Source organism: Ornithorhynchus anatinus, chromosome 11, assembly GCF_004115215.2.
Source record: "Ornithorhynchus anatinus isolate Pmale09 chromosome 11, mOrnAna1.pri.v4, whole genome shotgun sequence".
Lineage (NCBI taxonomy): Eukaryota > Metazoa > Chordata > Mammalia > Monotremata > Ornithorhynchidae > Ornithorhynchus > Ornithorhynchus anatinus.
The window spans coordinates 46,749,023-46,769,822 of record NC_041738.1 but is presented as its reverse complement, the minus strand read 5'-3'; the positions used below and the strand labels follow the sequence as shown (position 1 = coordinate 46,769,822).

The following is a 20,800-nucleotide window of genomic DNA, read 5'->3' as shown; positions in this document are numbered from 1 at the left end:
GGGGAATCTGGTGATCATGCCCGGGTTTTGAGAAAGGGCTGTGTTGCATTAGTTGGCAGTTTTTCATGTATCTGGGTATTCCGGTTTGATAGCTGAACTGTCATTCTTCCCTTCCTGGAGCTTGCTGTTATCGGCAGTGAGCCCCAAGTGGTGATAGGATCAGGCCCTGCTCTTGAAACTTTTCCAGAGATCCAGGCTCCTTTCTGACAGCTGGGAAGGGAATGCAGACCATTCTGAGTACCTTCCAATGCCCTGCTCTGCCAGAAAACCAAGCACCTCTTGAACCCTGACTCCCTCTGGGTTTGAATCCACAACCCAGTTCCATTAAATGGTTGATTTTTTGAAAGGTAAAAGGGTCCAGAGGAATGTAGCATTAACGGGGCATTCCTGGGTTAGTCTAGCTTCCTTCTGAGTCACAAAAGGGACTCCTGGAAGGAACCAGGCAGTCAGCCAGCTTGGTGATTGGCTTTTTTTCTGACTCAGCAAGTGGCTTCCGGTGCTTGGGAAATGCTCCTTAGCAAGGCTGAGGTAAGAAGTGAGGCATAGTTTTGCCCCTGAACCCTGGCCAGAAAGAGAAGCTGAATGCCTCATGGTTGGATTGGGTTTTTGGGCGGCACTTCTCACTACAGTCTGATGGACAGGTGATAACACAAGAGCCTTAAAACTGGCATTACTCCTACTTAGCAGGTAGCCACTGCACTGTCTTCTTTAATGGGGGCATGGAGAGAGTACTCAGCTTGGACCCTTTCCTAAGGGCTACTAGAGAAGCCTTATTCCCAGGAACCAGCATCAGAGGGTAATCTCCCTGGGCTCTGGGGCCAGGGTCAATGTGGTGACCCACCCCCTCTCTGCAACCACCCCAGTGATCTGCCCCTGCAGCTATTTGTTACTGGGACTTTGCTGTTTTCCCTGTGGCCCAGCTTAGAGGGGTTTTCATTCCTGTACTTTGGTTCCCTGTGATAGCTCCATCTTGTGCTGGGAGGTGCAGCTGTGAGTTTAGCTTCGGGCTGCCACTGTCGGATGGAGTTTTGGTCATCTAGAGGTTTACAGCCTCCTCTGGCCGCTCCATCCCACACTTGGCCCGGCGACATCTTCCTAGCCTCCCTTCCCTTGAATATGGCCTGCTGTTTCTCACTGAAGCTTTTGATCCAATGAATTTCAACAGGTTTCTTCCACTCCCCCCAGAATCATTCATCCAGTCAGTGGTATTTATTGAGCACTTACTGTGTGCAGAGCACTGTACTAAACACTTGGGAGAGTACAATTGGTATATGTGTTCCCTGCCCACAAGGAGCTTAGAGTCTAGAAGAGGGGCTAACAGTCTATCCCAGCTGCCAGCTGGCTATTCTGGGAGTTCCATGCCAACATGGGATGGGGGGGGAACAGAAGAATGTCAAAGAACCTTGATCTTGGGTCCAGATATCTCTCTATTGGAAGGGGTTAACTCAGAACTGAAAGAACGTCTTTGTTTATATTAGCCTGGCAGCCAGAATCAGTTGCCATGCAGTGGTGAGTCTTATACTTTGTCTTTGTGCTCATCTGACCAGCTGGAGATGAGACGGAGGTGTTCCTGCTGCCTAGAAACTCCAGATCGACTCTAGGGGCATGAGGAAAGATGAAAATAAACTTTACGCTTCAGCTGCTGGGCAAGTCCCACTTGAGCTCCTAGTTGAGATGGGGGTGGTGGGGCCTATGTAAAGCTTCAGGATGCTGTTTTTCTAGGTAAAGCTCACATGCTACCCCCAGAGTCGAAGGAAAAGCCCACCGGCAGCATTGATTCATACCTGAAGTCAGCTAATAGCTGGCTAGCTGAGAAGAAGGACATTGCGGAGCGGCTCCTGAAGAATACGTCAGCTAAGACTGAGAACGTGAAAGGCTTCTTTGGGGGCCTGGAAACCAAGCTGAAGGGACCCCTGGCCAAGAAAAATGAGTTAGTATTGCCCACAGTTCTCGGTCCACCTCAGCAGGGGGAGAGTTGTTCCCACTCAGGCTGAGCAAACTGAGGGAACTCAGACCAGGTTACCCCATTCCCTGTCCTTCAACCTCAGGAAATTCTTGCCTTCCTTGCACCTTTGGTCAGCAGGAGACTTCCTGTTAGTTTTGGGCCTCTCTGAAACTTTGCTGTTTTCCTAGGGTTCTGTTAAATATTTGGGGCTCCTATACTGCTTCAGGAGAGCTGGCCATCTTCCTCCCAGCTCCCTTCAGTTACAGGCTACTTGGTTGGTTAATAACATTGAGGGATTTCCTCCATGGCTGGCCAATCTCTTGAGAAATGAATGGGAATCTTCTATGGGTGGGAGTGAAATTACTTCCTTCATCCTCCTGAAAAATGCATCTAAGAAGAGGGGAGGAACCTAGACAGCTTCTATGAATATTAGCGAAAGGAGGAAAAGGTTTGGGGGTGAGATGAGTTACTTGTGGTGTGATAGCCACCAGCTTCCTCCACAGGAAGTCCAGGAAACTGGTACCTCCCCCTATCCTAGACTTTAATTCTACTTGACCCCCGCCTGTTTTATCAGTGTCTTCACTCTCTCTAGGGGGCCCAACTGGGTGGATTTACTGTAAGGGCTCAGGTACAGTTTTGATAATTCTGGCCTCATTTCCCATAGGGAAGATGAAGACAGAACAAAGGAGAAGCCTCAGAAGACTGGTAAGCAGATGTCCAGCTTCTATTCCCACCCTTTCTAAATCAGTCAAAAAAGTCAGTGGTATATACTGTGTGCTTACGGTATCCAGAGCACTGTATTAAGCACTTGGGAGAGTACAATACAACAGAACTGGTAGATGCAAATTCCCTGCACACAATGAGTTTACAGTCTAGAGGGGTAGACAGACATTAATATAGATAATTTATAATGAATAATTTATAGATATATACATTGTGATGCTAAGAGCTTTTGGTGGGCCTGCAAAGAGCAATTTGATGGGTAATGCATGAAGGAAGGATCACGGGGAGGAAAGAGGCTTAATCCAGATCTAAGAGCTTAGAATTGAGCAGATATTGATGGGTTGTCCGGACAACTTGGAGCTCCCATGTCCAAAGCTGCTACGAGACATTGCTCTCTGCTCGTCAATCGATCAGTAGTATTTATTGAGTGCTTATTCAGCCACCAGAAAACTTTAGGCCCTGTGCCACAGCTCAGCCTTGATCTAATTTGTAGTAAGTAGAAAGCACCTCTGATTTTCCAGGTAGTTCTTTCAGGAGGACCTAGGTTCTAACCTCGGGTCTGCCACTTCTCTGCTGTGTGACCCTGGGCAAGTCACTTCACTTCTCTGTGCCTCCGTGACCTCATCTGTGAAATGGGGATTAAGACTGTCAGCCCCATGTGGGACATGGACCGCGTCCAAATTGATTACCGTCTATCTACCCCTGTGCTTAGAATAGTACCTGGCACAGAGTAACCATTTAAAAAAAAAAATTGTGGGAAGGGAATTAGGTTAGAACTCATTAAACAGTTGCTTCAATTAAAAAAAATGTGTTTATTGGGCGCTTACAGTATACTAAGTGCTTGGTAGAGTACAATACAACAGAGTTGGTAGACACATTCCTGGCCCCAAGGACTTATAGTCTAGAGGAAGAATCTTACCTCTTCCTCTAGAAGATATCTTACCTCTTCTGAACCTCCATGTCATCTGTAGTGACCATGGACAGCCTGGAAGAGGAGAAGAAGGGGGAGAAGATCTACCTGTACACACACCTGAAGCAGCAGCCCATCTGGTAAATCTTGTGCCATTATTTCATCCTTTTTGTCTCCACCTTTCGGGGCCCGTCTCAACTGGTACTGCCTGTCCCAAACTGAGCTCCCTTTCCTCCCTCTCAGGAACCAGGGAAAGAGATCCAAACTTATCAGACTCTGGTCAGAACTGGATCAACCTGGGTTCTCATGGGAGGGGTGGGGAGTAATCTCCTGGGGAGAGCAGACCCAAGATTTGTGGAGAGGAGTCCACCATCCTGCCCCCAAGAACCCCTGGGAGGATAGGATGGATCTGTAGAGAGATCTGTAGGCTCAGGGCCACCCAGTGAGTCCTGGTTCCAACAGATCTCTGGAGCCCAAGTCAGCCCTGCCATGGCAGGCCAGAATCAAATAGCTTCTCAAGGCTGTGGCGGTCCTCTCCTCTTTCTCATTTTCCCTCTGCCCTTGGAGAATGATGCCACCAGTGAGGTAGGAGGGAGATGATGAATGGTAAGAGAAGACTCCTCCCTCATCCCCAACTTTACAGTGCTTACCTTGCTCGCCTAGCACTGTCCTAAGTTAAGCCAGAGAGAGACTCTGTGCCATAGCCCACTCAGTCAGTGGTATTTATTGAGTGCTTACAGTGGGCAGGGCACTGTACTAAGCACTTGGGAGAGTACAGTCTTGCAGGACATCACGTGTCCTTATTTTGCCTCTTTTTTTTTCTATTTTAGTTTCCCTTCCCACCACTCTGGCCCAGCCCTGGGTGTAGACTACACCCCACCTCTCCTCCAACACCACTCCCCTTCTGTAGCTTTTGCAAAGAGAACTGGTTTACCCTGAAAGTCAGAGATCCCAGCAACCTGCCTCAGGGACCACAGTAGCAGGAAAGCAGCTTGACTATTGCCTTTGATGTTTTGATGAGGCCAAAGCCCAGAGAAGCAGAAGCTATTGAGAACCCTTGATGAAATGGACTCTACTCTCACAGCCACTGGTCCTTACCTGGATCCTTGGCTTTCCATCTGCCAGATATCAGTCTCTTAGCCCAGGGCCCCAGGGGTATTACTAGGGTGTCCCAGTGGGAAACAGTAACAGCACGACTGCGAACTGCTCCCCAGCATTGGGTCCTGGCTGTCGTGAGATCCTGCCGCATTCCCATCCCACATGTGAGGAGGGAATCCCCAAAAATGAGGATCCTCTTTCTTTCTCTAGTCACTGCTATGAGCCGGGGGTGATGGCAGTATTCCTAAAGGCTTTGGGGATTTCCATACTCTGCAGCCGGTTCCAGAGTTGACATGAGGGAAGCCCTTCCCCATCTCCGGGCCCTCACTTTTCCAGTCACCAAGTGGTCCCCACTTGCCTCCTCTCCCTCCTTCCCGTCCCTAGCTCCGCTCCCATGGGTCAACGGGGGATACCAAGGGCCAGGAGCCAAGAGGAGCCTGGGCCAAATACTCCTGTTTTGCAGGCACACTCTGAGGTTCTGGAACGCGGCTTTTTTTGACGCCGTCCATTGCGAGAGAAGAAAGCGGTCTCCCACGACCAGGTAGGGGTCAGGTTTTGTCACCGCTCCCCTGTCACTCTGCATGATCAGGGGTGGTGGGAAGAGCAGCAGGGAGGGGAGGAAAGAAGGAATTGCCCTTATTGTCCTCCCTCTGAAAAGAGGAATAGAGTCTGTGGCTTTTTTCTTCTAATATTTCCTGGCTGTGCCTCTTTGCAGACTGCCTGGTCTGGAGTGGGGATGGGTGGAGCTCCCAACTGGGTTTATATATCTTGAACTGAGATGGCCTCCATTCCTTGCTCAATGGCCTGTCCACTGCGTACCCACAGTATCCCTGGGTGGGAATGGCAAGGCCACTGTAAAATCGGGGTCAGGAAGTGTGAGGCTAGAGGTCAGGGGCCTTGAAATATGGTAATATAGAATCAAGAAACGGGGCACCCTTGATGCTGTGCTACTTAATCTGTGAGGAACCTCTGCAGGGTTGTTTCCGATTAGCTTAGAAGGCTTCACGAGTGTTGTTTCTTGGGTTTTGTGGAGGGGGTGGTTTGGTCCCCGACTCATTCCCCTTAGGGATGACTTTAACCTGGCCATAGTCTATAGGAAGAGGGGATTGGTTTGACCCATTTGGGGTTTCTTTCTTCCGATCCTTAATGTTGAAAGGGAACTTCCTCCCTTGGGCCTTCTCTTATTAGGAAGCTTGACTCAAGGTGAATTCCAAAATCCAACTCTGTAGAGAGACCAGTGGATTGGACAGGATTATGAACAGATTAGAATTTGTTCATACCAGAGTTGAGGAAACCTCAGATCCTCCAAACTGAACCTTGACCATCAACCTTCCTCTGGGCAGACTGGGCCTTTTTATTAACAATAATAATAATGGTATTTAAGTGCTTACTATATGCCAAATGCTGTACTAAGTGCTGGGGTAGATACACAGTCCATGTCCCACAAGGGGCTCACGCACTAAGGAGTAATAGGATTTAATCCCCACTGAACAAATGAGGAAACTGAGACACAGAGAAGTTAAGTGACTTGCCCAAGGTGATAGAGCAGGCAAGTGGTGGAGCTGGGATTAGAACTCAGGTCCATTGACCCCCAGGCCCTTGCTCTTTCTACTAGGCCAAGCTGCTTCCTTTCCAGTTTATTGTTAGAGGTGAGGAGGGAGGATGACCACATTCTGCTGCCCTGGCCCCCATAATAGCAGAGAGAGTTGAACCTGAGGCTGTGGCTCCTCTTGACTAATTTTCAAACAACCCACCCTGGCTAGTGGTTAGTGGATAGTCCTGGTTCAAGCTGGATATCCATGAACCCCAGCCTCAAATCTCTTTTCCCTTTTTTCCTCTGAAAATGACAGCGTTTAAAATTGTCAGGCTCTCTGGGTCCCTGAAGGATCAGAGGCCAGTAAAGAAGTAAATTGCAGAATTTCCATTAAGGAAGGGAGAAGTAAGAAGCCTAAGCTGCCCTCAGAGGATTAAGCTGCTCAGTCAATCCCAGGAAAGCAGCTTGACTATTGCCTTTGATGTTTTGATGAGGCCAAAGCCCAGAGAAGCAGAAGCTATTGAGAAACTGTGAGCTCCAGGAAGGAAAAGAGGTCTGGATAAATCCCAAGTGATTTCATTCTTCCCCCACTGAGCCCCTGCCTGCTGAAAGCCAAACTGGCGAGGAGTCTTTCTGTACTCAGACAGACAGTTTTTTTTCCCGAAGACCTTCAGGGAGGTGGCACTATGGGTCAGGGCCTGGGGGGGGAGGTGGGGGGCAGTCCATCTGTCTCCAGGAGTCCAGAAGAGCAGAGGCCTCATGAGGCCAGCAAATGCCAGGCCTCCCCAGGGCAACTCTTTGGGGCTTGTCTTTTCCCGGGTCGAGCAAGGTTCTCTTTCTGATTGGAACATCCTGATGTTTTAATTCTTTACCGCTCCCAAATGGTAGTCTCGGTAATGAGCTTCTTCTGCCTTTAGCAATCTCCTTTTCGGCACCTTCAGACCCCTTGGCCAGGTGGCTGGGGTCTAAATGATGAGGCCTTTTTCCTTATACTCCTTAGTTCACTGGGAAAGGGTCCTGGAGATGGGGTTACCGGGTTGGAGCTTTGCTGTGAATGAAGTTGCTGGAATCATCTGATTTTTCAACCTGGGGAGATATCTATCTCACTTCAGGACCCACTGCTGCCCATCTAGAAAACAGGGGTAGGGGTTACTCGCCCCCCGGCCACCAGGAAGTTTTGGGGAAAGGATTCTGGACTCTGTCTGGAGTGTCAAAGGAGAGTTTAGCTGCTAGGAGAGTGATGGGGTGAGAGAGGGAGGGTTTCCCCACTGGGAAAGTTAGCATTTAAACTTCTAGGAAAGATTTATTTAAAAGAGTCTGTCTCTGTTTCTATCTCTCTCTCTTTCTCTGCCTATAATGACTCTCATTCTTTCATCTGTTCTTCTCTTTTTTCCATCCATATATCTTGCATGACCTTAACATTTAACCTTTGTTGACCCTGTTTCTGCTGCCACTCCAGAGGGAATGCTGGAGAGGAAGAGGAAAAGAGGTGTGTCTGTCTGCATTACTTTGTTGCATTTTAACAGTAGTGTTGACGCTCTTTAAGATCCATAAAAATATATATTTAAATTTGGGAGCGGCCACGGAAGTGACCTTTCCCAGGCTGAGCTCGGAAACCCGCTCGCTGCAATGGAGTGGATGAACAAGAAAGTGTAAGCTTCAGCTTAAGAAGGATAACTCTGGTATTCTGAATGTTAAGACTGACAAAGACCCTCTGCCCTCAGAGCCTTTGCAGTGCAACTCCCTCCCTGGTGCCATTGTACCATTGTGGACTGTTGGTGTCTGGTGCCAGTGAGGACTGTTGGCATCTGGTGTCATTGAGGACTCTTGAAGTTACTTGAGGGGTGGAGGGTTTGAGGGTAGAGCTTGAGTCTTGTATGCTAAAATGGTAGAAATGATACTCTCTCTGGACCAGCAATTCTCTGAAATGGTGTTCTCACCAACACTGATATTTGTCAGGCTCTCACGAAGGTGAAGAAAATGTCTGGTCTGCCTGAAGGGGAGTTTGTGTCTGTCATTGGAATGGGTAGGTGGTGATGGCAGAGTGAAACCTTAATTTTTCTCATTTTTTAAGCTGTTAGGCTAATTGAATTAAGGTTTTGTTCGGCACCTTGAGCTTTTTGGAGGAAAAGAGCCATTTAATCCTAAAAAAGTATAAAAGGAGCCTTTGCAGGATACCCAATGAGTTGTAACTGAAGGCATCAGGGCCCAAGAAGCATGAGAAATTGAGTTGGAGTGGAGGAAATGTGGGACAGACCCCAGAATTTCCAAAGTCACCATTTTCATAATTGAAAAACACATAAACATCTTGCCAAAATAGTTTCTTTGGGGTCAATATTTAACTATCTCCCCCTCTTTACCCTTCCCAAAGCCAGAATGATGAACCTGTCCATCCACTTTGCCAGTGGAGACCATGGCAGACCATGGCCCTGACCAATTTGAAAGAAGTTATTTCTCCCCAGTATTCTGGCAGTACCAACTTACTATAGTTTTGCATGATGCTTCCTCTTCTCCCGCTTCCCCCATGCCGCCCCTGTGAACACTGGAGTAAGAGTTTCAAGGGAGGGAAGAACTCACTTGCTGGCTACCTTGAGGCCGAGCTGCCATTTAGTTTTTGCCAAGTTGCACCATAAGTATGGAACTGGCTAAGGGGATAATGAAATCTTTGATTCCTTTGCTTCTTTGAAAGCAGATGGTAACTAGGTTTGAGTTTTTTCTGGACTGCTGTTACACTTAGCTTTCTTCTCTGAGAAGTTCAATTGTCCAGTGAATAACCCCTCCCATAGTGGCCCATCCTAGGTTCTGGAGAGGACTTTGAGCAGAGGTATCTAATTACTCCTTCCCTCCTTCCATCCTTTCCTTCTGGACAGGCCACAACATAGTTATTCTAGAGCAATGGTGTGACTGCTCTTTTTTTAAAAAAATTCATTGGAGAGATTCCAAAGTAGAGTCCATTACAAGCTGTTAAAAATCCTCACAAAGAGAAAGTTCTCCAGGACTAAGCTGAGTTCACCCTGCTACAGTTCTGATACTTGTCTTATTGCAGTTGATAATAAAGCACCCAACACACTTCCTGGTTTTAAACATTAATGCTCATATGCAGTGATTTATAATAGTCAATTGCAGGCCATCTCGTTGGTTCCGGCCAAGAATAAAGCCAGAGGCAGACTTCTGTTCGCCTGTCTCAGTAAGGAGGCAAAATGTTCCCTCTCCACCTCCCTGCCCCCGTTTCAGCTGAGATGGGTGTCCATCCATGGGAGAGTCATCCTGATGCCACCATCAGCCAACAACCTCTGATGGGCAGGGGAGAGGGCTGGTGTTAGAAGTCTGTATTCATTCTATACTTTTGATTTCTTTTTCCTTCTCTCCCTCCTTTTGCTTCTCCATTTTCCCCTTCTTCCTATCTTTCCTCTCCCTTTTCTTTTATCCTCCTCTTAGCTTTTATTTACCCAGTCATGTCCCTCCAGGTTTTTATTTTCCATGGACTTAAAATGTGTTTTTTCCCCCTCCAAATCTCTATTCCCTTTAGGCTTTAGGTCATGAAGCCACCATCTGAAAAGACCCTAAGGGTTTTGGGAGTCCTGGCCCCCATAAACCTCTAGCCAAGCATAAGTCTCACTCCTCAGTTTTGACTACTTAATTGGCCGAATGGGGGAGGTTAACTGAGCACATACTCTGTGCAGAGAACTGTACAGAACGCTTGGGAGAATACAATACATCAGGATTAGCAGATATGGAGAAGCAGGGAATCTAAAGCAATGGCACTGCCAGCTGTACTATCCTGATGACCAGGGAGTCAAAGGCCATGGCTCTGGAGATGATCAGATTGTTATTTTTGGCATCATGGAAATCATGCCAAGCTCCAGCTGTCCCAGATCTTAACGATGACACCATGCTCCTCTCTGCGTATTACACACCCACAAACACACACCCCACTTCCCCCACCCCCTTCCCTCACCTGGCAGCAGTTACATTCTCAAGAGAACACATCATCTCCCTTGATGCTCCTTGCTGGAGAAGGAACAAAAAGGACTGGAGGAAAATCCAGTCTGGAACTCCAAACCCAGAAGGCATAGGATCAGATCACAGGTGGACTTGATCAGTTTGCCAATTGAGGACTTTGACTCTGTGCTGAACACTTTTCTTTGCGGGGAAGGGAAGATGGTTAGCACAGACTGCATGGCTCAGGGTGACTGGTCCACGATGATATGATTTTTGCCAGGGTTGGGTGGGCATGTGCTAAGCTGGGAGAGGAGGGCCAGATGGGTTTGTCAGTCATGTTACTGAGGGTGGGAGAAGCAGCTGGGACTCCAGGCCCAGGCCCAGTGAGAAGGGCAGACTCTCTCCGGGTGACACCTACCCCACTAAACCAGACAGCAGATGCACTGCGAGATCAAGGTCGAGACGCTGGAACCGGCCCTCCGGGAGAGGGAATAAAGCTCCTTCAGTCTCTTGATTCTTTGTTCTTCACCCACTTCATCCTTCTCCCTCTTCTCCCTCCCCTCTCCCAAGAAGCCCTCCCCAACCATTTTCCATCCCCCACATATCTTGTACTGTGAGAGGAACCTTCCCAGCCCAGGGGGACTGAGAATCCATGCCTCTCCCCAGGGGCATAGAGGAGCAGCCTTTCACTTCAAATGTAGGGAAGAAGAAGCACATATACTCTGAAGAGTGGGGTTGGGGAGGGGACAGGCCACCAAGATCTCACAGGCCAGAAAGCCCCCATTTTGGGGGCTTGTCAGTCTGATTGAAATCGCTCAGTTGAGCAGAGATGTGGGCTGAGCAGTCCAGTCATCCCCGTAGGGTGACCACCAAATTCATGAGCCGTCTCCCATGCCAGGGTGTGCGGTCTGGGCTGACCAAGCTGCTGGCTGCAGGCGGTAATTGGCCTATATGCATAAGTAGACCTCTGTAACAGCTGCTGGAACGGCCACCACCCAAGCCTCCCTGACCATCACAGGGAGCTGGCAGCCACACTGACCGGTGGCATTATCCTCGTTAAGATGAGGCCTTTTTTGTTTGGATTCAAAATGAGGCTTTATCCTGCTATTCCTCTCCTCCAGGATCAGACATCTCCTGGTGAGAGCCTTGCTGATCTTGTCTAGGAGGACAGGAGCCATGATAGGATGACCAATTGACACTTTCCCTCGAGAGCATGGGAAATCTGGAAGGGATATTGGGCAAGCAGGAGAGCTCACACTAATGGCAATTAGTCACATTCTTCCTTGCTTCCTCCTTCCTGTTGGTTAAATGATTCCTTACAACTTTACAAGATGTCATCATGTATTATTGCCCCTATTAAAAAAAAACAGCTCATAAACATCTTGAGTTCAGGGCTACCTGCTAACCCTGACACATTTAAGTGAGCACGAAAGCAGGAGGGTTGAGCTCTTGTACTGTTCTTCTGGTCTGCTTATCATTGACCAGCCCCAAATATCCACATTACAGTAGGGGAGGCAGTAGGAAGGGTTTGGAGGGTACAAGACAGAGAATCTGCAGATCCCCTATCCAGTGCTGAGTGTGAACCCAACTCCTTCCCTCCTCTGTGCCTCCCTCTCCCTGTTTGTGAAAAGGGGGTTACAAGTCCCGGACCTCCCAGACCACACCCACTAGTGATCAGGCACTCCTAGTACAGGGCTTTGCACTATGAGTGTGGTGGTGGTGATGGAGGAGTTGCTGCGTAAATGCAAGGTGCGTTTCTTTGATGTGGTTCTATGTAGCATTACTTATATCTGGCCTTAGGACAACACCATCTTCTGTGCTTGCAGGGAGAAGTGGTGTCACATGACTCAAGAGGAGCGCGACGACAGCCTCCGGTTCAATGAGAACATCACCTTTGGTCAGCTTGGGTAAGAGGTGCCCAGGGTGAGGGCTAGTCCCAATCAATTAATCAATCAGTGATGTTTATTGAGCACTTACTGTGTGCAGAGCACTGTACTGAGTGCTTAGAAGAGGAAAACACAACCAAAGCAGCAGACATGTTCCTTGCCCATAACAAACTGACAGTCAACAGTTCCCCCACCTCTTCTGTATTCCTGCTGTTTGGGAAGCTGGAAGAACTGGGAGTTTAGTAAGAGAGGAGGGAGGAAGACTCACCACAAACACCCAGACATAGGGCGGAAGCTCTGTATGTCGTACTGGGTGGTGGGCAATTTCCCTCAGCTAAGCTGGCTCAGACAGGCCTCATCCAAGAAGTCAGTAGATAGTCTAGGAGGACCAGGGTTCTGCAGATGCTGAGAGCCCCTTCCTTGAAGACAGATGCTCGCTCTTCTCAGGAGGCATTGGAAGGTCCTTTCCCCACAGCGAGGTGACTCTCTGGTCTAACTTGAAGTCTCAAATCCTCCCTCAGTTACTTGGAGGCCAATTGTAGTTACTTGGGGATTTTTCACTGTCTTTCCCTTCCTGAGCCTGGGAGGGAGGGAAGGACTTCCTCAGGGGCAAGGTAAGGAGAGTGGCTGGAACCTGCCTTTCCTGGCTACCCCACCAAGTAGTTGGGGTGGGAAAATGGTGGTGCCTTGGGGCCTGGAGGATAGAAGGGGCCTCTAGCAGAATCTGAGGACAGGATTGTTTCTCATGTCAAGCAAGGAAACCTCATGGCCCCCCTCTCTCCTTCTCTAGCACTTTCACTCACAACATGCTGGCTTTCGGGCTGAATAAGAAGCTGTGTAATGACTTTTTGAAGAAGCAGGCCGTGATCGGCAATCTGGATGAAGGTAAGAATAAGCAAGGGCCAGGGTGAGAAACATAAAGACCTAATGGAAAGGGCACAGGACTTGGAGTCCGAGGATCTCAGTTCTAATCCTGGCTCCACCACTTGCCTGCTGCAAGTTACTTAACATCTCTGGGCCATGTTTTCCTCATCTGTCAAATGGGATTCAGTTTTTTTTTTTGAGGGGGGGCAGGTTTGTATTAAGCACTTTCTATGTGCCAGGCAATATAACTAAGCGCTGAGGTAGATATAAAATGATTGGACACAGTCCCTGTCCCACAGAGGGCTCACATTCTCAATCCCTACTTGAGAGATGAGGTAACTGAGGTACAGAGAAGTTAAATAACTTGTCCAAGGTCACACAACAGATGTGTGGTGGAACCAGAATTAGAACCCAGGCCCTCTGACTCTCAAGCCCATTCTCTTTCCACTGGGCCACACTGCTTATCTCTTTTCTTTCTCCGACTTAGACTGTGAGCCCCCTGTGGGGCAGGGATTGCATCTAACCTGATTATCTTGCATTCACCTCAGTGCCTAGTTCAGTGCTCGGCACGTAGTAAGCACTGAACAAATGCCATTATTATTAGTAGCAGTAGTATTTTTATTCCTATTTATTTGACCTCATCCTGCCAAAGAGTAACGTCATCTTTTTTCCAGAGCAATACAAGCTACTCAGCGATCACATCGAGCAGATGGCACTGGAATAGCCCCACCCCAAATCACGTCCACAGCATCTGGTGAAGGAGAAGTGGGGGTGGACCTTCTCCTCCAAGGCCATCTGAAATCGGCCATCGGCTACTAGCACCATTGCAATAAACCTGCATGACTGTCAACAAGCCACCCTGTCCTGCCAGTAGAACTAGGAGTTCAGAGGAACTCTCCTGTTCTTCCCCGCCTTGATGCTTCCTCCTAAATTCTTCCCCCCACCTTGTTTGTTATTTTTACACACACACACACATTCCTCCTTCTGTGTAGAAGGCGGAGTTGATTCTCTACATAGAGGAGGTTGGGACAGACTAGGAAGGTTCCTATGCTGGTGGTGCTCATCTGGAAGGCTTCAGCCAGAAAGGCTGTAATGGAAACGTGGAAGCATATGGAAGCATAGACGGCTAAATGTAGAAAACCAGGTTTGAGGGATTCAATTTAGCACAGGAGGAAGGGCCAGGTCAGAGATAAGGCTTCTGGCCCACCCCTTTGGTACAGCAATCTTCACTGCTCTCTGGGACCCAGAGAGGAGACTTCATCAGCCAATGAGTTCCATGCAGCTTCATCCCCTGGGGTCTTGGATGAAGATGCCGCTTCCTCCTCTGAGCCGTCTCTGACAAGTGGTCAGAGAACCCCTGAGCCCTGCTTTCTTGCCAGCTGCTCACCTTTGCCTTCCCCCTGTCCCCTCATCCCCTCTCCCCAACCAACCCATTCGATCCCCTCTGTCCCAGAAAGGAATGTGGAGACGTGGCAGCTGAAAATGTGTTTAACTGCATGTGGTAAAAACTGGAACCGGGACTGTGGCAAGAGGACAACGTGGGTGTGTGAATGTAACAGGAGAGTATCCGTGGAAGGGAGGAAGATGTTACCCCACTTTGTGGCAACACCGTTAGCAGGTGGCTCCTCTTTTTAGGGAGCTGAGGAGAGCAGAGGGTAGTTAATTGGTTAATGGTCACCTTTGGAGGCTTTTTCTACAGGAGACACATGGGCTTGGCAAGAGGTGGTCCCTGCCCTTCAGCACTTGGGAACTCTGTTCACTGTGGCGATGACGCCCGGAACCGGGTTGAACTTGGATGCTGGGTACATAGGTTAAATCTGTCAATGCAAGAGAGTTTACAGAGAAAGCTGCCGTGAGTAGTGATTGAGGGTCCAGAGCGCTATGAGCCAGGAGCTGGAGATAGATGAGGGGTCCAGCCTGGGACTGGTGGAGCTCTTACAGTATTTCTGGGACCACAGGATTCAAGGGGGAACTCACCCCAGGGAGAGGTTAAAGCTGATCTCCTGGTATTGTGTGTGTACACACAATTGTGTGCCCTCATCCTCTCCCCCTCACAGCCCCCCGTCGTGTAGAAGTGTTACAAATGGGCACCATCTGTGATTGTGGCAGCTCAGCCGTACCAAGAAGCACTGCCTCGCCCATTCAACCTGGCGCCTCCCTGTAGCCCGCCTCTTTTCACTGCCTTCCAGGGTTTCTGCAAACCTGCCTAGTTCCAGATTTAATCCCACGAACCATTGCTCCCAGCTGCCTCCTTGTCTGTACCAGGTGCTCGGGATCAGAGCAAGGTGGAATGATCATTTGTCTAATGCCACTTACCGAATCATTTCTTTCAGAAGTCCCATCTGTATCCTCCAGGATGCTGTAGCTCAAAGACCCTTTTAGTTTCTCTGTAAGTATTTGATTCTTGTCAGAAACACAACTCCCCATCTTTTCCTTGGGACAAAGGTCCAAGATAGACTAGCTCATAGGCTGTCTCCTGCACACTTCAACAGTGGTCAGAGCCAACAGTGCTCTGTAACCTTTCCTGGTCCTTCTCTCTGTCTCTTCTCCCTGGCCCCTCCCCGCCCTCACATGATGTCCATCAGATATGTCAGGCAGTTAGTCCAGGCATCTCCATATCCTCCCTGGCCCAGTGGCAGTGACTATATCTCAGTGACTTGCCAAGCCTGGTGGAGCAATGGGTTATAGAGAGTGGATTTAGGAAATCAGGTGATCTTGGTTACCAGTGACTCATTGGCATGGGCCCTTGCAAGAAATTAGTGGGTGGAGGACGGGGGCTTTGTGATGTGGACTTCATGCAGGCAGTAAGAATTGAATCCTTTCAGATAAACCTGTCCGGTTTTGTTACCTGGTTCAAGATTCTTTCAGTGGTAGGAGGTTTGGCCTTTGTGATAACTCTTGGATTGGCTTAGTCTTTTTCCTCTGCAGAGTCTATCTCTAGCTGAACCTCTAGAAGAAGCTTGACTTGGCAGATGGCCCTAAATTTCAAGAGTTGGGACCCCGGCCGGTGGTCAGAGATGGCTTCCGCCAAGCACAGATGGCCAGTGAGCAGGGAAGACTTGATTTGTCTTGCTCTTGGGAACGTTCAGTCCCCAGGATCGTCGGTGCTTTAAACTGTCCCAGCCACATAGGTGGGATTTAAGCTAGAGAAAGGAGGGTTGTTTGCCCTTCGGGGGCTGTTTGGTGACTCCCCCTTATTAGTTTTTTGCTTTTACCCTCTATTCCTTCTGTGTAGGGAGGAAATTGAAAGAAATATGATTAAGCTATAATCTAAAACAAGGAAGCACCCCAAGAGTCCCCCTGTGACTCCCAAAAGCACTGAAGACACCCCTAGCCCCTCCCCCAGGTGTCCTCCTGCTGATGGTGGCCATCTGGCTACCAGTCGTGCTGAGCTCTGGCGGCTGCGCTGACCCATTACGTGGTGAGGTTTCCCTTCACTCTGATGCTCCCCTCCTCCCCCATTGTCCTCTGTGGACCATAGTGCAGGAATCAGGGGAAGAACAGAGGCAGCCAGACCTACTGGATCCTCTGTCTTTCCCGAGACACCCCCTTCCCCTCCCCTTCTCCAGGAAGATGAGGCAGAGCAGGTTGAATCCTTTGGAAATCTCCATGGCTCTTCCTCAGGGACCCTTACACGGAGCAGAAACAGTCTCTGGACTTGGCCTGCTGGAAATGCCCAGCACTGTGACAAGATACGAGTCCTGTGAGTGACACACCCCTTAAGTGACAGTCCCTGCTCAGAATGTTCAAAAACCTGCAGTTAATAGTGGGAGCTCACAATGATACTTACATCACAGTTGTTGACTTTTTGGGTCGTCAACTGTCAGTCTCTGGGCCTAGGGGTCGAAAACCCTCAGGCTGCAGTTTCAGAGCTTTTTCAGAGACCATTCCAGGAACGCCAAAATCTAGCAATCATTGGCTTGCATTGTGGGCCTAATGAGTGCCAAGCACGCAGGAGCGAACAACAACAAAAAATAAGAACCATTCCCTGTCTGTTAGGAGCCTACGACCCGATGGCGTTGGCTGATATTTCTCCTGCGGTCAAGGGGAAAGAGGGCTGTAATGAATTCCTAAATGCAAAAGAAGGGAGGGGAGCCCTCCCTAAGTGCTAAAGGCTGTGGGGAGAGAAGCCGCAGGTGCTAAGTTCAGACCAAGTCGGTTCCATTGCGTGCAATCCCCTGGGAGAGAAAAACCTTGCTAGCCCTGCTTATCCCCGCCAACCTTCCTTTACCCCCATGATCCTTTGGCTCTGGGTTGCTCCCAGCCCAATTAGCCTGTGCTCTTTATGTTCATTAATCTCCCTGGCTTCAGTTGCTCAGTGTTTGTGGTTTTTAACAAAGTTCTGTAAATAGTTTCTCTTTTTCATCTGCTGCATGTACACTCTCATAGCTGAAGTAGATATGTCATATGCTGGGAGCATCTAATCTCTTTGATCTCCAGAGCACAAACACCTATATTGCTCCAGGGCTGAAATTTCTTTGTACTCTGCAACCCCTCCCTCTGAATCCCAGTTTGGCTTCCATAAGTTGCTTTTCTTAAGACTCAGCAACCCTCCGTGCCACCCACTTTATCCGTCATCGCTTGTCATTCACCCGGGGCTGGTGGGTGGGGTGGAGTGCTGCTTCTTGGCTCCGTTGATAGCCAGGGATTTTGGTGGAGGGAAATTGCTCAGGTGCCAGATATGCGTATCTCTAATGGCTCGTACATGAGACTCACATCTGAGGAGGCAGCATTGAGCCTGATTTGAGCAAAAGTCTGCCCGGTCAGGAATTTCCAAGCCCCCCTCACCTTAGCCCAAATCTTACCCCAAGACCCCAACATCAGAGTGGCATGAGGCTCGAGAGGTGCCGCTGCACAAGTGTGACACTCTTGCATGTCCTGACAGACTCCTGAGTCCCAGTGTCTTATTGGAACGACAGTCACTAGAACTGACAGGGACACACAGAAGCAGGGACACACATAGTTGGGGAAGGGCAGCAGCTTGGCTACTGCCCCATTGGGCATCATGACCAAGAAGGTCCCTAAGAGAGGAGCTTCAGGGACCAGGGGGTGGTGTTTGAAAGTGTCCAGGTTTAGCTTTGTCTTGCCCCAATCGCTCATGGCAAGTCAGTGTACGAACGAGTAGTCACTGAGGATTTGGGGATCTGTATGCTGTTGGGGTTCTCTTGCCTAGTAAGGTCAGGAACATTAAACCCAGGCTTCCAAATCAGGAGTAGGTATGACTAAACTGAGCCAACAGTGACCCAAATGTTACCAGGGGACCTGAAGAAGAACATGAGCTCTGGAGCCACCTCTTTTTCCCCCAAACCGTTGGCTTTAGGACTGCACCAGGCCGAGCTATTGAGGTTTTTGAAAAGAGAGGGAATGGAGGAGGGGAGGGCATGTGAGAAGCCCAATGGTAGGTCTCACCTGGTCTGCTTCTGTGTATGGAAGGGCACAAAGCTTGGGTGGCCGGTCCCTTCCTGTGGAGGACATGTGCCTGGCGATAGTTGAGAGTCAAGTCTGACTGCTCTCTTGGGGCTTCTGGGAAAGGCCAACCCAACCAGGTAGGTAGAGTCCAGGGAGAGAAGGGACAAGTTCTTGAATTGCGCTTTGTCGAAGTTTTTTGCACTTTAAGATGGGCATTGGAGTGCCTTCTCATGACCCTTTTCACTGATCGGGGACCAGGGGGAGTCCACACCTGTATGGGTGCTGTTAAGAATGGGTTCACGGGCAAAGGTCTGCTTCCTCCCACTGGTGGGAGGGATCACTGAAGAAATAAGCCAGTCATGGTTCAAGGAGCTCCAAGATGGAAAGATTGACAATAGTGATATAGCTCCCCTGCCCCACCTTCCTCCTCCAACTCTCTGCCTCCAGCTTCTTCCTGCCCACAAGGTAGACAAAGATTACAATGCTATCACTGAAGTGGATCAGGAAGCACTGGAGGGATGGGGGAAAATGGAGATAGAAGTGTGATAGGGAAATCACTAATTAGGCTAAATAAGCAGAAAATGTGCTGGGATTGAAGGCCCGTGGCCATTACATCGTGTCATCTAGTAACTTGTTGATCTTTCCCAAACCCTTGGGTTTTATTGAACACCAGAAAATGTTGGTCATGAAATCCTAGCTGCTTAGGTCTTTTCCTATTTTTCCATTCCAAATCCTAGGATGTAAATGTGACAGGAAAAGATTGTTGCTCTGTCCATATTTGGTACTGTGGTTTCTCTTAGGTTTCCAAAGCCGTTTTGCTCTCTCTGCACATCCACACGTATCATCTTGTCTCTGCTGGACCTAAATCTTGTTGTGGTCATCTCCAGGCCTTACTTTTTCATGGCCCGAGTGTAACTGTTAAAGGATTGATGTGTTCTGTATCACAGTTGTGCAATTTTGTGATCCATGGTGTGATTATTTGCAAACTAATGTCCTGAATTGAGTAAATCTCAAGGTTGGAGAAGGTTGTGATAGAATCTAAGATGTTGCTGTTTTTGTTGGGGGGTTGGGAATAAAACAATATCGTTTTGGACTGTCAGAAGGGGAAAAAATAAAATAAATTATCTCAAACAACAAACCAGTTCCATGCCTTAGCACACGTATCTGGCTTGTGGTAACTCTGGTTTTGTGGTCAATCCAATCCTAGGTCTGAAGCTTCATTTTGAGGTAGGGCACAGAGCAAGGAGAAGGGATCCAGAGATCTATCCATCAAACAGTGTTATTTATTGAGTACTTACTGGGTGTAGAGTAACCCTGCCCTCAAGGACTTTACTGAAGAGGAGCAAGAAAAAGGCCTGGAGACCAGACAGACAAGAGAGAGGCAGGAAGAGGGTGAGCCCACCTCAGGTCTCTGCCAGAGGTGGGGAGAGACATCTGTTGCAATCCCAGGAGGTCTGACGGTCAAGCCCAAATCAGGCCTAGAGGGGGTGGATTGTGAGGTGAGGTGAAGCAGGATGGGCCGGGGTTGGGGGGTGACAGAGAGCAGGATGTGTGCGGTGTCTTGTCCTTCCTGAACTGTTGCTGCTGAGGGGTGCAAGCTGGAAAGTTGAGCTGCTATTTCAGCCCACCTCATGCAGCAGCCAGGGGCAGGTCAGGCTAACTGAGGCTTCCTACCTTGTCTAAAAGCCTGGAGAGAAGCAGATGCTCTGTTCCTCTGGCCCCCGACCAGGCACCGCGGCTATAGTCCCTGGGACATCATCAGGTGTTGGGGGCCTTTGTCGTAGGGGAATGGGGTTGCCCCACGCCCATTTCAAGAATCCGTAAAGCTTGGACTAGGAGGTTTCTCAGAACCAGATCCATCAGGGGTCTGGGAAGGTGGGAGAAACAGGCACAGCCTCCAATCAATCAGTGATATTTACTGAGCAATTAATGTGCACAACCGAAGAGAGGTGCTTGTTGAATATCTCCTGTAAAAGGAGTTGTACTCCCCCAAGCTCTTAGTACAGTATTCTCCGAACAGTAAATGCTCAATAAATGCCGATGATGATGATGTCTTGGGTTGACTGGAATGGGGGAAGGGAGAAGGCTCAACCTCACTTCATTCTCCAACTATCATGCACAATGAAGTTATCTGAATCTGGATCAGCATCATCAACAGCATTCTCAGTCTTTAAATTTTGCCTCTCCCTTCAAATCTACTCCCTAGTAACCCATTCTGGGCTGCCTGTCTGTGAATTTATTCAAACATCCATGCTGAGAGTCTCAACCAAAAGTGTATGTTTATGTGAGAGCAGGAGACTAATTCTCAAGCCCCAGAACCTGCCTGTTCTGTGAACTAAGGCCTTGACCTGGTGCCTTACTATTGAAATGTAGTAGTTTCCCTACAAAGGACCATCTTCTGTAACTCTGACATGGCATAGTGGATAGAGCAGGGGCCTGGGAGTCGGAAGGTCCTGGTTCTAATCTCGACTCTGCCACTTGTCTGCTGG

The 20,800-nt window shown here is 48.9% G+C and overlaps 1 protein-coding gene across 3 annotated transcripts in view; it reads left to right on the top strand.

Moving 5' to 3' along the window:
- The window catches only part of KIAA0513 (KIAA0513 ortholog), a 74,112-nt gene extending 54,660 nt beyond the window's left edge, over positions 1 to 19,452 (top strand). For 2 of the 3 annotated variants that reach the window (XM_007671654.2, XM_039913421.1), the window contains exons 6-13: positions 1,723 to 1,930; positions 2,610 to 2,650; positions 3,640 to 3,718; positions 5,140 to 5,217; positions 7,670 to 7,699; positions 11,979 to 12,059; positions 12,829 to 12,923; positions 13,577 to 19,452. In XM_007671654.2, the coding sequence (XP_007669844.1) occupies positions 1,723 to 1,930; positions 2,610 to 2,650; positions 3,640 to 3,718; positions 5,140 to 5,217; positions 7,670 to 7,699; positions 11,979 to 12,059; positions 12,829 to 12,923; positions 13,577 to 13,626 (662 nt within the window). In that variant the 3' untranslated portion in view covers positions 13,627 to 19,452. The remainder of the gene's footprint in view (positions 1 to 1,722; positions 1,931 to 2,609; positions 2,651 to 3,639; positions 3,719 to 5,139; positions 5,218 to 7,669; positions 7,700 to 11,978; positions 12,060 to 12,828; positions 12,924 to 13,576) is intronic. The other variant, XM_007671657.4, reaches the window with a different exon arrangement.
- The last annotated feature ends 1,348 nt before the right edge of the window (positions 19,453 to 20,800 follow it).